The 13,821-nt window shown below is 42.3% G+C and overlaps 1 protein-coding gene across 1 annotated transcript; it reads left to right on the forward strand.

Annotated features, from left to right (window-relative positions):
- Positions 1–5,550: 5,550 nt before the first annotated feature.
- On the forward strand, positions 5,551–13,093 carry rpl27 (ribosomal protein L27). The gene is made up of 5 exons (XM_072561547.1): positions 5,551–5,640; positions 6,401–6,483; positions 7,108–7,277; positions 11,836–11,946; positions 13,020–13,093. Exons 2-5 carry the CDS (start codon positions 6,403–6,405, stop codon positions 13,066–13,068), a joined length of 411 nt encoding a protein of 136 aa, XP_072417648.1. The 5' UTR covers positions 5,551–5,640; positions 6,401–6,402; the 3' UTR covers positions 13,069–13,093.
- The last annotated feature ends 728 nt before the right edge of the window (positions 13,094–13,821 follow it).

Below are 13,821 nucleotides of genomic sequence, written 5' to 3' on the forward strand. Positions count from 1 at the left end.
TCTAAGTACCAGAGTGTGTACAAAGAATCAATAATATTTTTTTAAAATGCAATATGTGCAGTTGTTTTTATGAACTTAAGAGCTGGGGGCAGGAGTAGACCATTCAATAGGGTCATAAATGAATTTTCCCCAGCATTTAGAAAGAGATGGAATTGAAAAATGAAAAAGGGGCTGAAAAGGGCAAAGGGTGAGAAAACATTGTTCTCTGCACAGGGGTCAGTGTGTCAGACTTCAGGGTCCAGCTCGACACCGGCTTTCATGCCCCCACGTACCTTAATTCTCTTTAAGCCTAAAAATGCATTGCTTTCTGTCAACAACCTACTCTGGGTTAGAGGATTTCAAAAAGATTCTCAACACTTTATTTACTGAAGAAATTTATCCAAATCAAAATTAGGGCGGCACGGTGGCTCAGTGGTTAGCACTGCTGCCTCACAACACCAGGGTCCCAGGTTCAGTTCCAGCCTTGGGCGACTGTGTGGAGCTTGCACATTCTCCCTGTGTCTGCGCGGGTTTCCTCTGGGTGCTCCGGTTTCCTCCCACAGTCCAAAGATGTGCAGTTTAGGTGAATCGGCCATGCTAAATTGCCCACAGTGCTAGGTGCATTAGAGGGAAATTGGTTGGGATGGGTTACTCTTTGGAGGGTCGGTGTGGACGAAATGGCCCGAAGGGCCTGTTTCCGCACTTTAGGGAATCTAATCTAAATAGCTTACCCTGTAGTGAGATACCGCAATGCGGGGAACAACATTTTCTCAGCATTTGTCCTTTTCAGCCCTCCTCTTTTTATTTTTCTATTCCATCTCTCATTATAAATGCTGGGGAATATTCACTGAATCTACTCAAACACTCCTCAGACTGGTTTCTATAGGTAGGGTTTGTTCGATTTTGAGTTTGCCCTCAACCACTAGGTAAGAAGACCAGATCTATGCACGGTGTGGCCTCATCCAATTTTCTGTGAAACTATAATGTAGCTTTACCTTGTTGACTTTTTACTATTTGTTTATTGTAACTTCATATCAATTTTTATTCCCTCAAAAAAACTATATAGATTTTATGCATAAACAGTATGACACAAAATAAAAGATCAGTTTCTTTCCAAGAGTAAATGAACAGCAAATGTAGTAAGGCAATTTTTACTTGGTTTAATTTGCATTTAATTTCCAACATCCTTTGCATACTATCCAAAGAGTTTAACATGAGTTACAACCCAATGGAAGAAGACCGTAGTGATGTTTTTTTTTGCACAATCTTTATGGTGGTTGCTTCAAACTAACCCTGAACCTATTGAGTTTTGCCAACTGGTTAATTTCATTGTTACTATCTTAGTAGGAAAGCAGCAAGTTTCAGACAGACCAAAGAGTTCACTAAGTTCATGGTTATCCAGTAATAATTGAATTTCTGTGTCCCTGAACTGCCCAGAAAGTGCATTTTCCTACGTCACAAAGCTGCTTTTTGTTTTAAAAAAAATTGTTGGATCTCATTCTAGGTATGGCATTACAGAAGGTGATGGCTTCTCTATATTACAAGATGCTGAGATTCTGGGTATGCTGTTCTCACCATCAGCTATGCAATGTCTTGCTGTTATTTGAAAATGTTAGCAATAAGGCATTCTACCAAATGATTGACTGCCTTGCACAGGGAACTATCTAACCGGATCCATAGCCTCCTTTTTCTACAGAACCTCAAGACTTATGTACAACCACAGATAAACTTGTGGTCAGCGGTGTTCTTTTGCACAGGGAAAAGACTTTGTCTATTTATCCTATCCATGCCCCTCATTATTTTGTAAACCTCTATAAGGTCACCCCTCAGCCTCCAACACTCCAGAGAAAACAGCCCCAGCCTGTTCAGCCTCTCCCGATAGCTCAAAGCCTCCAACCCTGGCGACATCCTTGTAAATCTTTTCTGAACTCTTTCAAGTTTCACAACATCTTTCCGATAGGAAGGAGACCAGAATTGCACGCAATATTCCAACAGTAACCTAACCAATGTCCTGTACAGCTGCAACATGACTTCCCAACTCCTGTACTCAATACTCTGACCAATAAGGGAAAGCATACCAAACGCTGCCTTCACTATCCTATCTACCTGCGACTCCACTTTCAAGGAGGTTTTATAGAGACAAACAGGTTGTAGTTAGTGTTCTCTGAAAAGCATTAAGCTGGGCTTGTATTAGTTTACTTGTGCATTTGTTCATAATGTTTTTCTGCAGGAGGAACTCCTGTTTTACAATAGCAATCCTAAGTTGTCACCGAGCATGAGAATTTCATTTATAAACTAGTGGATGCTGCCATCTGCTGATATTTGGTGGTATTGCCATGTTGTAGCTCATGTGAAAAGAGTCACTAAAACAAAAATCTGGAGCTCAGCAGATCAGGCAGTATACATGGAGAAAAACCAAAGTTAACGTTTCGGGTTGAATGTCCCTTCTTCAGCAGCTGAATTTTACACTTAATAAACATCAAGTGGGTGGAAGGCACTTCTGACTGGTGACCAACAAGAAATCTTTATCAGGTTTCCTGAGGATGGGTGTTGATATTTGAAAGTTGCCTTGAAATGATGTCATTGAACCCTGTGTTGTCCAATGATATACTGTCAATTTTAGGTAGTTCTTCAGCTCCTTATTTTAAGGATCCACCAAAGTGATCCAGAGATCAATAGGCAAATGTAGTGTAAGTTTGTCCGCACAGCATTTTACTTGGTAAGACAATGCTCATGTCAGGACACCAACTTGCAGACTGTTTCGGAGAACATCTCTTGTGGACACACACCAAACAACCCAACCACTCTGTGGCCGACTACTTCAACTCCCTCTCCCATTCCAATCAGAACATGCAAGTCCTTGGCCGCTTCCAGTGCCAGATTGCATACTATAATATGATGACGATATCATGTCCATGACACTCAAAGGTATACTGATTGTAAGACACACAACACAACTTTACGCTGTGGTTTTGCTCATGCTATTTCTCCAGTCCTGCCTAAAAACAAGCAAATGTCAGCCTCAATGTCTTGCAAATAGGAGAGCAAGTAAATAAGGAAATTAGTGAGGGGAAACAAGATAAATAATTTCTATGGATGAAGTTTCTGCAGATCTGTAATGAGTAAAGTCTCAGTATTTCAGAGCTTCTAGATATTACAGCAATACGTTCAGCTGCTGACACTCAAGGTTTTGGAATTTTCTTTTTAAACTTCTTTGCTGCTTGCTCTCTCGTCCTTTTTAAGAAAATCTTTTAATTTCTTCCTCTTAACACAGCTTTTGGTTATCTGTTCTACTATCTCCTTGAGACTCAGTGCCAAATTGTGATTAACCCTCTTGTGAAAGGCCTTGGGCTTTTACTCCATTAAAGGGGCTTTTTGTTATATCACGTTTTGCAGTTTGGTGAAAAATTTAATTTGATAATGTTCTGTGAAGTGCCTTGAGATGCTGTACTATGTTAAAAACGCTGTATAAAAACTGTATCACCACAGGAAATAGAAAGCAGGAAATGCTAGTATTGCTTTGTCTGGAGGCTCACTGAAGATGTTACCTAGTATGGTGACAAAACATCTGAAAATGAACCTTCCAGCTCAGCGAGCAAACCTACAACCAGAACCTCAACCTGAGCTACAAATCTTCTCAAAACTCGCTAACTGTATAAATGCAAGTTTTTCTTATTTTTGCATAGTTCTCCAAAGAGGAAATATAATAAGATTACTGCCCTGCCTAACATTCTATTTCTAAGACATTGGTTTTGTTAATTTGTTCATACTGTAGTAAGAGCTTAAAAATGTGTTGCTGGAAAAGCGCAGCAGGTCAGGCAGCATCAAAGGAACAGGAGAATCGATGTTTCGGGCATAAGCCCTTCTTCAGGGCTTATGCCCAAAACGTCTATTCTCCTGTTCCTTTGATGCTGGAAAAGCGAAGCAGGTCAGGCAGCAACACACTTTTAAGCTCTGATGGGTGAGCAGTCCTCACTTCCTTCATACCGTAGCAAGACAATCCCATGGATTCTGATGTGTTACAATGGCAACACCAATAAATAACAGCCACATTTGAATGCTTAATCACTGATTCCAACAACTAGGAACACAGCTTACAAAATTACTGTAAAGGGAATTGTACAGAGAAAAACAGGAGAAAATCATAAAGACATAATGTCCAATGGATAGCTGGTGCAGAACTGATGGACCAAATGGCTTTCTTGTACAAGTTCAATAACCATAGTTACCATATCTGTGATTTCCTGCCCACTGTGGTTGACAGGGCCCTCAACCTCAACCAACCTATCACCCATGCTTTTCTCCCTTACCCTTTCCCATCACTCTCAGCAGTGTGATCTGATCTCCCATGTTCTCACTTTTCCACACACCATCATCCTCGTTCAAAGGATCATTCTCTGCCATTTCAGATAACTCCAGCAGAATGGCACCACCAAACATATCTTCTCTTCACTCCTCCATCTGCATTTTACAAGGATCACTCCCTCCAGGACAACCTAGTCCATTCCTCAACAATCAACACCACCCATCCTTCACTTGGAACCTTCCCATGTAACCACAGAAGGTGCAGCACCTGCCCCTTCACCTCCTCCCTGCTCACCATCCAAGGGCTTCCAGGTGAAGCAGCATTTCACCTGTACATTCTCCAATCTTGTGCGTTGTATTCACTGCACCAAATGTGGCCTACTATACATTGGAGAAACCAAATGTAGATTAGGTGACCACTTTGCAGAACACCTCTGTTGTGTGTGCAAGCAGATTCCCCGAACTTCCTGTAACTGATCATTTTAACACAGCATCCTGCTTGCATGCCCACTTGTTTATCTTCGGTATGCTGCAGTGCTCCAATGAATCAGTGCAAACTGGAGCAACAACATCTCACCTTCAGACCAGGCACTTTAAAGCCCTTGGGCTCAATATTGAGTCTGAGACCTTCAAATTGTGAACCCATTCCTTCCCAATCTTTTTGCTTTATGAGTTGTATTCCCTATCACAATGTCCTCTTCTTTCTCCCCCCCCCCCCCCACATCCTATCCTAGTGGGACTGTCTGTTCTTTCCAGTTTGGCAGTTAGACACATCATCGTTCTGCTATTCCCAGTTATTAAGTAATATTCCAGTTACATAAACTGAACTATCAACATCTTTTCTCCCCAGCATCTTCTACCCCCTGCCCTCCACGCTAAAGTTCAGCTCTGATGATAAGTCATCTGGACTTGAACCATCAGCTTGCTGTATCGATATGGATGCTGGCTGACCCACTGTGATTTCCAGCATCTGCAGTAATTTGATCCTGCATCCTGAATTTAAGACAAAATCCAGTTCTGGTCATGAGGACCCCCCACCTCATTGGAATCCTGTGGATGCTGGAAATCTGACACAAGAGAAACCCTCGGCAGGTCGGTGACGTCAAAACAGGATTAACATAATCGAGAGCAGTGACCCAGAATATTCTGAGCACGTTTTGGCAGATTTGTGGCAGGGGTCGGGCTCGAACCCGGATCCCCTGGATCAGAGGCGGCGACACTGTCACAGCGCCACGAGAATCCCGCTAGCGGGTAAGAGCGGATGTGACGTATCGTGGGCGGTCAAAGGTTAGAGCGAACGGCGGGCACTTCCTTTCTGGGCGGGTAGCGGCCATTGAGCAGCGAGCGGCGGAGCCGGTGAATGATTCGATTATAATCCGTGTCCATCCGCTGTCAGGGCGCGCGGCGCCGACCCCGCGCCGGACCCTCGTCAATCCTGCGGCCTTCCTTTGGGCGGCGGGCGCGCTATTTGTGGACTCGGTCCCCCGGTTAGGCCGCCGATGGAAGGAGGGGGGAGTTGATTCAGTGGTGGCTCCTGGGGCCTACCCTCAGGCTCCTGCTCTTCACGGCAGGGATACCCTCAGCCGCCTGCACTACAGCTTTCCATGTAGACCTGTCCCTGTGGCGGAGAAAGCGTGTCCTTTGCGATCATGGCTCTCCACCTCCGCTGGAGCTCTGAGAGATTCCAGCATAGAGTCATAGAGATGTACAACATGGAAACAGACCCTTCGGTCCAACCCGTCCATACTGACCAGATATCCCAACACAATCAAGTCCCACCTGCCAGCACTTGGCCCACATCCCTCCAAACCCTTCCTATTCATATACCCATCCAAATGCCTCTTAAATGCTTTCAGGTCAGTGTTAGGAAGTAAATGGACTCTGCAGAGCTTATCGGGAATGTTTCAGGGCAAAATAATTGCCTAAAATTTGCAGCAAAGGCAAATTAAGAAGCAGCAAGTCCTCAGCCCCCAGGTGCATCGTGCACAATGAGATGAATTGCTGGCTAAATCTGTTTTCAGCAGAACGAGCATCAATCCCTTTCTGTACCTCTTGGGTGTGTGGTTATTTTGTTGTGCTGGCTATTTATGTGCCATGCTCTGTCTTATCTTCACAGGAATGGGGAAGTTTATGAAACCTGGGAAGGTGGTTCTTGTGCTGGGCGGACGCTACGCAGGACGCAAAGGTGTCATTGTAAAGGTACAGAATTCATGATGGTGAAATACCTTAAGTAGAGCTTTTGGTAATGAGGTTGCAATGTGTGACTGCCTTCTCAGCTGCAAGATTAATGTGCTTTTGAGTTGCAGCTGGCTGCAAAGCATTTTATAAGTACCTGTACTTCATCTGGCAATTTCTTGTAGCAGATTATTTCCAGATCTATCAGGTAGTATTGGCCACTAACTTATAATGGAAGGCAAATAGGGAGGGTCCGATTGTCACAGTTAAAATCTGAGAACTTTGGGGTTTGACAGCTACGGTTTTGGAATCAAGGACCTTGAAACATTGAGGTTAGGTGTCTGTTTTGTCTGCCATGTGTCTGCTTTGCCAGTACATAGATTTGCAAGTGGTGGGCATGAAGATGAAGTGGGATGAGGGTGAGCTTTAATTACCAGGGGGATGTGATTGAGTTGCTGCAGGAGGAGAGCTAAATGAAGCTGCACTGGCCTCATTGGGACAGCTGAGGGTGGTATTGGCAATGACCAATGCCAAGGAGGGAATGGACCGCAATCGAAGGTTGGCAGTGACTTAATGAATCAGGAACCCGATTCTTGCTGATGGCTTCACACTAACAGTGAAATCTAAATATTATGCTTTACCTTGCAGAACATTGATGATGGAACCTCTGACAGACCTTACAGTCATGCTCTTGTTGCTGGTATAGATCGTTACCCGCGTAAGGTCACTGCCAAAATGGGCAAGAAAAAGGTGGCCAAGAGATCCAAGATCAAATCCTTTGTGAAAGTATACAACTACAACCACCTGATGCCAACCAGGTAAGCATCAGAATGTACGTCACTCTGTGAAAATTGAGTTTATTTGATGCTACTGTGATATGTTCAAGACTGTCTGTCTTTAGTGCTAGTATTTCACAGAGTTAGAAAGCTATATGTTGTGGGTGGCAAACAGCCAGATTCCAAGGTTGTATCTTAACCTGAAAAGCCCCTTAACAGGGAAACCTCTATTATCCGAACGAGATTGGTGGGCACTATTTCGTTTGGATAATCGATTATTCGGTTAATCGAGTAAATGTCTTTCCTCTGGGGCTCAGAGTTATTAAAGTCTGCTCCCAGTTCAGGAGATTGCAGAAGCACACAGTCCGCAAGTCTCCGTCCCTGTCCAACACCACTCCCCCAACTGTCCAATACCTCCCCCCACGTTCCCCAACCATCCAACACTGCCTCCGCCCCCACCTGCCCCTCAACCCCATCCAACACTGCCACCTCTCTGGGGCAGCTGGACTGGACACCAGCAACAAGACTGCTGCTGCCTTTGTGGGGTAACTCTCCAAATAGCGCGCGCACAGCCACACACAACTTTTTACTGCAAATTTTGACAAGTTCCACCTCCGATCTGTATAGGACAATTTTGGTCAGATTATCTGGGGAAGTCGGTGGTGGCGGGGGAGGGGAGTTTTAGGTTACAGTCCTCTGTAGAACTCCAGGGAAAGTGGGGAGCAAGAGAAGGTGGGAGGTCAGTTTTTTGGAGATGGTGCCTGTTTAATCACTGTAAACAAATGACGCGATGACTGCTGGAAGCATGTCTTTGATGTGCAGGACCTAGAGATCCCCTTCGGATAATCCAATTTTTGGATAATTGATATTTGGATAATCAAGGTTCCTCTGTATATGATGTACTGAGAGTTTTCCAGAATTTGTGTTAAATGTCTTCCCAACATCCGTTGCATAAATTGCACTTATATGAGGCTTACTTGTGTGATGGGTTTTACATTTTATGTGGCACCTTTTTATAAAAGTTTATTTGCCATTTCATTATATTATCCTGAGATATTTCATTTGGATTGGAAGCTTCATTTTAAAGGGACTAGAGTACATACAATGGGGATGTACTGCTGAGGCTGTATTAGCCTCTAGTCAGGCCACATTTGGGATACTGTGAGCAGTTTTGGGCCCCCTCCTAAGAAAAGATGTGCTGGCTTTGGAGGCAGTGCAGATGAAGTTCACAAAAATGATCCTGAGAATGAAGGGTTTGTCATATGAGGAGTGGCTGAAGACTCTTGAGTCTAACGCGATGGTGTTTAGAAGGACAAGGGAGGGAAATCTCATTGCAAATTACAGAATACAGAGGAACCTCGATTACCCTGCATTTGATTATCCAAATATCAGATTATCAGGCAAGATCGCAAGGCCCCAGTGCTTAGCTAAATTGTGCTATTCAGCTTTCGATTATGCGGAATTTGATTAACCAAACAAAATACTCCCTGCCTGTGTCCTTCGGATAATTGAGATTCCTCTGTACAGAGAGGCCTGGATATAGTGGACTTCAAGATGTTATCACTAGTAAGAGAGCCTAGGGCCTGAGAGCACAACGTCAGAGTGAAGGGGTGACCCTTTGGAACTGAGATGAGGATGAATTTCTTCAGCTAGAGGGTGGTGAATCTGTGGAACTCAGCCACCACAACTTTCTAAGGCAAAGTCATAGTGTCTTTAAGACAGATGAGTAGGTTCTTAATTAGTAAGGTGTTGAAAAGTTATGGGGGAAGGCAGGAGAATGAGATTGAGAAGTATATCAACTGGGATCGATTGGCAGAACAGACTCAGTGGGCCAAATGGCCTGTTTCTGCTTTTGATCTGATTGCAGGATTTCTGTTCTGAGAAATTTCAACTCATCAAAATGTTGCATGTAGCCCCCACTTTTATTTAATATGCAATGTGATGTTGAGAGCTTAAGTGCAAATTACCTGGCAGCATCTGTGGAGAGAAAACAGTTAATGTTTCAAGTCCAGTGTCCCTTCTTCAGGTGCCAGTTTTCTTTCCCCATTCTAGCCCAGGAGGTGCCAGGTATAACTTCAGCCCCAGCAAATAAGAGTCACTGGACTCGAAGCGTTAGCTTGGTTTTCTCTCCACAGTTATTGCCAGGTATGTTTAGTCCCTCCAGTAACTTTTATTTTTGTTTGCTTCAATGGGTAGACAACATGCTTTAAATGGAGAAAACAAGGTTTACGTATTAAGAATCTATCAACTTTTAATGGAGAATTCAAATGCCAATTGAAGTTGAATTTTGAATACATAATTAGATATGGCGTGATGGCATGGAATGTTGTAATGGTTTTTCACGCTTTAATGAAGAGCTGGAAAATGGGTTGCATCAAATATTTGGAGTAATAAATTACCCAAAATGTCACTGACCAATTTGACTTTACTGCTGCAATTATAAAATGCTTTTTGCTTCAAGCACCTAATCCATGCAGTAAAAGTAATAAATATATGTTTCTCTGCAACTGTAACCTTTAAAGTTGAAGATGTTCTGATTTAAGAGTTTAACTTCAAGCATCCTGTAGGTTTTAGACACTGCTTTGCCAGCTACATTTGATGATTGGGACTGAACTTGATTCTCTGAAAATCTGTTTGGTACTTGCTTCCGACTCTTTGAATTTGATGAATAATAAGAGATAATGTGCAGTTGAATACTTTTCACATTAGATTTCATTTATGGTGTAAATATTAAAGATTTTAGGAAGGAAATTAAAACAATTAGAGGCAAACTAGCAAATGCAGGAGCATCACTTTGCAGAGAGCATGATTCTTGGGAAGAGAGGCAAGAGTTCTAGATCTTTGAAATTGAGTGAAGCAGTTTTTTTAAATGAAAGGTCACTTTCTGCCTTTGCAGGATCTTTACAAGGTATCCAGAATTGATACCTGATTTGGTATCAGTGACAGACTATCGGTCAAATATAATTTTATCTGAACTCCAATGTCCCCTCTGTCAGGATTTTCTAGTCAGTTGACAAGTGAAGGAACACCAACCACCCCTCTCTTTTCAAAAGTTCCTATTCAGATGTAGTGCATAGAGAAGTCTGGGTTCAAGTGTTTTACCAAAGTATTCAATATCTGACCTAAATCTCAGATTTCACTTGTATTGAGGTTATTTGTGCTTTGTGGCTGAATTGTACCTGGTGATTCCTGAGATAGAATAGGGAATAATATCTGGTGTTCTCCTAACTGACTGATTAGAAACCCCTAACTGAGTGTGTGTGTGTGTAGTTAAATTTATGACAAGATCAGATACGACAGTCCACACTGTCACCTCTGGATGTCCACCAAACAAGAAGAGAGAACTCCGTTTCCAAAAATAAAGTACTTTGGAATGTCGACTTCCCAAACTTTTCAAGACTTGAAAACTGTTGTAATATCTCAATGAGCAAGGAGGGGAAGGGAAAGAAGACACAAGAGCAGGGATAGAACGAGGAGACCTGGTGCAAATGGGGAAAGAGGATCCAGCCCTGTGACAGCTATTGCTTCCTTAGATTGTTGCATTGTTTTCGGGAAGCTAGTTTCTCACCTCTAGGACAATGTCTTACTTATAATGTGATATGCTCAGCAGTTGGTCATTTATGGCTCATGGTTTTCCTTTATTTATTCCTTTTTTACAATTACACTCAATTCCTTTGATCTCCATGAGCTAATTGAACTGAATTTGCTTTACTGTCAAGGGAAATTTTTATGCATGTTCTTTTTTTCTTGTGTATTGTTTGCAGTACCAATGGGGTCATGTTTATTGTTCAAACCACTTGTACTGAAGCAGTAGAATTGACCTGTTATTTTTATTTGCTACTGGGATTTTGATGGTGATTATTCAAAGCCAATGGCTTTCTTCTCGGCTGGCTTGTGAAGCCAACAGAATGGCTTTAATTCCTGCCGTGCTGAATGTTACTGGGAGGGGTTCTCCTTCTCAGTTTCTCCTCTTGCCTGAGGCATGGTGACCCTCAGGTTAAATCACCACTGGTCATCTCTCTCTCTGTCCCTCTCCCTGTCTCTGTCCCTCTCCCTCTCCCTGTCTGTCTCTAAAGAATTTTTTTTAATCAAGATGGTTCCCATTTCAAAAGGCCGCCATCATTCATCTGTATGTGTGCAATTGTAACTATGAAGTTATTGCCAACCTATGGTGAAACTATCTCTAAGATCTGGGAAAACTCAAAGCGGTTAGAATAAGTCTGTAAGTCACTTCTGGTGGGAACATTCTCAGTTTTCAATGAACAGAAGGCTGATTAATTGTCACACAACGTTGTACTGCGTGGCTTTTTAATAGTCACCCGAAGCATACCTTTAAAAAAAAATTACAGACTGATTTAACTGCTACTGAGCTTTCCTGAATCTTAGAACTAGTTTAAAGCTTAATGTCAGAAATTATTGTGATCTGGTTAATAGTTTTCTGCTTGTAATGAGTTTTGCTGTAATTGACAGTCACATGGACCACGTTTTGAGGGCTGCAACTCTCGCCTTGCAGACTGCAAAGCTTCACCTAGAGATAACATTGCCCATTAACATAGTCCTTTTTCCTTTGTTAGCCTTCAGTTGTTTTCTTTATTTCCAGATATTCTGTTGACATTCCCCTGGATAAGACCATTGTGAATAAGGACGTTTTCAGGGACCCAGCTTTGAAGCGAAAAGCCAGGCGGGAAGCCAAAGTAAAGTTTGAAGAGAGGTATGAATCAAATATGTATCCAAGCCGATATTTAATACATGGCTGTCAAATAAGACAGGAGAAAGTGAGGACTGCAGATGCTGGAGATCAGAGCTGAAAATGTGTTGCTGGAAAAGCGCAACAGGTCAGGCAGCATCCACCTGCTCCTTGGCTGCTGCCTGACCTGCTGCGCTTTTCCAGCAACACATTTTCAGCTCGTGTCAAATAAGACAGGAAACATTTTATAAACAAGTTTTAACTTTTCAAAAAACAACGTTGGAATTTGTGCTTGGACCTTGTCCTCCTTGACTTTTTGGGTGGCACGGTGGCACAATGGTTGGCACTGCTGCCTCACAGCGCCAGAGACCCAGGTTCAGTTCCCGCCTCAGCTGACTCTCCGTGTGGAGTTTGCACATTCTCCCCGTGTCTGTGTGGGTTTGCTCCGGTTTCCTCCCACAGTCCAAAAATGTGCAGGTCAGGTGAATTGACCATGCTAAATTGCCCATAGTGTTAGATGAAGGGGTGAATACAGGGGAATGGGTCTGGGTAGGTTATGCTTCGGCGGGTCGCTGTGGACTTGTTGGGCCGATGGGCCTGTTTCCACACTGTAAGTAACCTAAGCTATGCTTGGAAGATAGCAGTATTCTATTGAACATTCTATAAAATAAATGATCTGTTTAAAAACTAGGTTGTTGACAAACAGACAGGTGACATCTTAAGAAATTATAATTATATTAAAAGTGTGTCAGTAAGAAAGTGGTGCTCTAACCTCCGCTATGGGAAGACTCTTAAGCACATACACTGCAGTTACTTTATACTCTGTGGGTTCCCTGTGTTTGGATTGTTATGTTTGAGTTTTCTTGTAGTTATCACGTTGTTTCCTCCTTGCAATCACTTCTGGTTGCTGCTGTCCTTCGAATTTCTGCATTATATGTACCATCTTACGTTATTTGCACCAAATAAGGAGGTTTCAGATGTCTCTGGCTTTTCCATGACTACTTCTAATTATTGATTATCTTTTTTTAAACAAAAATACCAAGTTGTCCCTATCCTTTGAGGAGAAGTTAATGGTGTGCAACTTTGCTTTTCCACAGGTACAAGACTGGAAAGAATAAATGGTTCTTCCAGAAGCTTCGATTCTAAATTGTATTTCAATATAAATAAATATTCATGTAAAATAGAGTATTGGTGTAGTCTTTAATTCACTTTAGTTTATTATGATTTTCTTGCTTTGAAATTTTCGATATTATCTTTGTTTCATTAACCTGCACATTATAAAGGCATATTCCAACACATGCTTGGTCTATTTAAATTTCTCATCAGCCTGTTCGTAGATGTTATTCTATACCTCTGAAGCAGGTGGCGTTTGAACACAAGCATCCTGGCTCAGAGATGGGGCATTACCACTGTACCACAAGAATCATGGACTTTTCTTAATTTTTCAGCTAAAGAGTAAGCAGAAGTTTGCAGGCCCATTTGCTGTCAACAAGGACAATGTATTTTTGATTTTTAAAAGTAAATAGAGGGAGAATCATAGAAATTAACCCTTTTTTTTTGGTAAAGATTTGAAATAGTGATGGAAAAGGATAGACCGGATCTAAAAGTTAAAGTTCTAAATTGGAGGAAGGCCGGTTTTTTCGGTATTAGGCAAGAACTTTCAAAAGTTGATCCGGGCTGGATGTTTGTAAGTAAAGGGACAGCTGAAAAATGGGAAGCCTTCAAAAATGAAGTCATGAAAATCCAGAGATGGTATGCTTCTGTTAGTTGGGGGATGCTGGAAGGTTTAAGAAATGCTGTATGACTAGAGAAATTTAGGTTTTGGTCAAGAATAAGAAGGAAGCATATATCGGGTATGGACAGCAGAGATGGAGTGAATCCTTAAAAGACTATAAAGGG

The sequence above is a fragment of the Chiloscyllium punctatum genome, chromosome 42, assembly GCF_047496795.1.
Source record: "Chiloscyllium punctatum isolate Juve2018m chromosome 42, sChiPun1.3, whole genome shotgun sequence".
NCBI lineage: Eukaryota > Metazoa > Chordata > Chondrichthyes > Orectolobiformes > Hemiscylliidae > Chiloscyllium > Chiloscyllium punctatum.

Coding starts and splice junctions, on each gene's coding strand:
- rpl27 (XM_072561547.1), top strand. CDS start 6,403: ATGGGGAAGTTTATGAAACCTGGGAAGGTGGTTCTTGTGCTGGGCGGA. Junction 7,278..11,835: donor AACCACCTGATGCCAACCAG/GTAAGCATCAGA, acceptor CTTTATTTCCAG/ATATTCTGTTGACATTCCCC. Junction 11,947..13,019: donor AAAGTAAAGTTTGAAGAGAG/GTATGAATCAAA, acceptor GCTTTTCCACAG/GTACAAGACTGGAAAGAATA.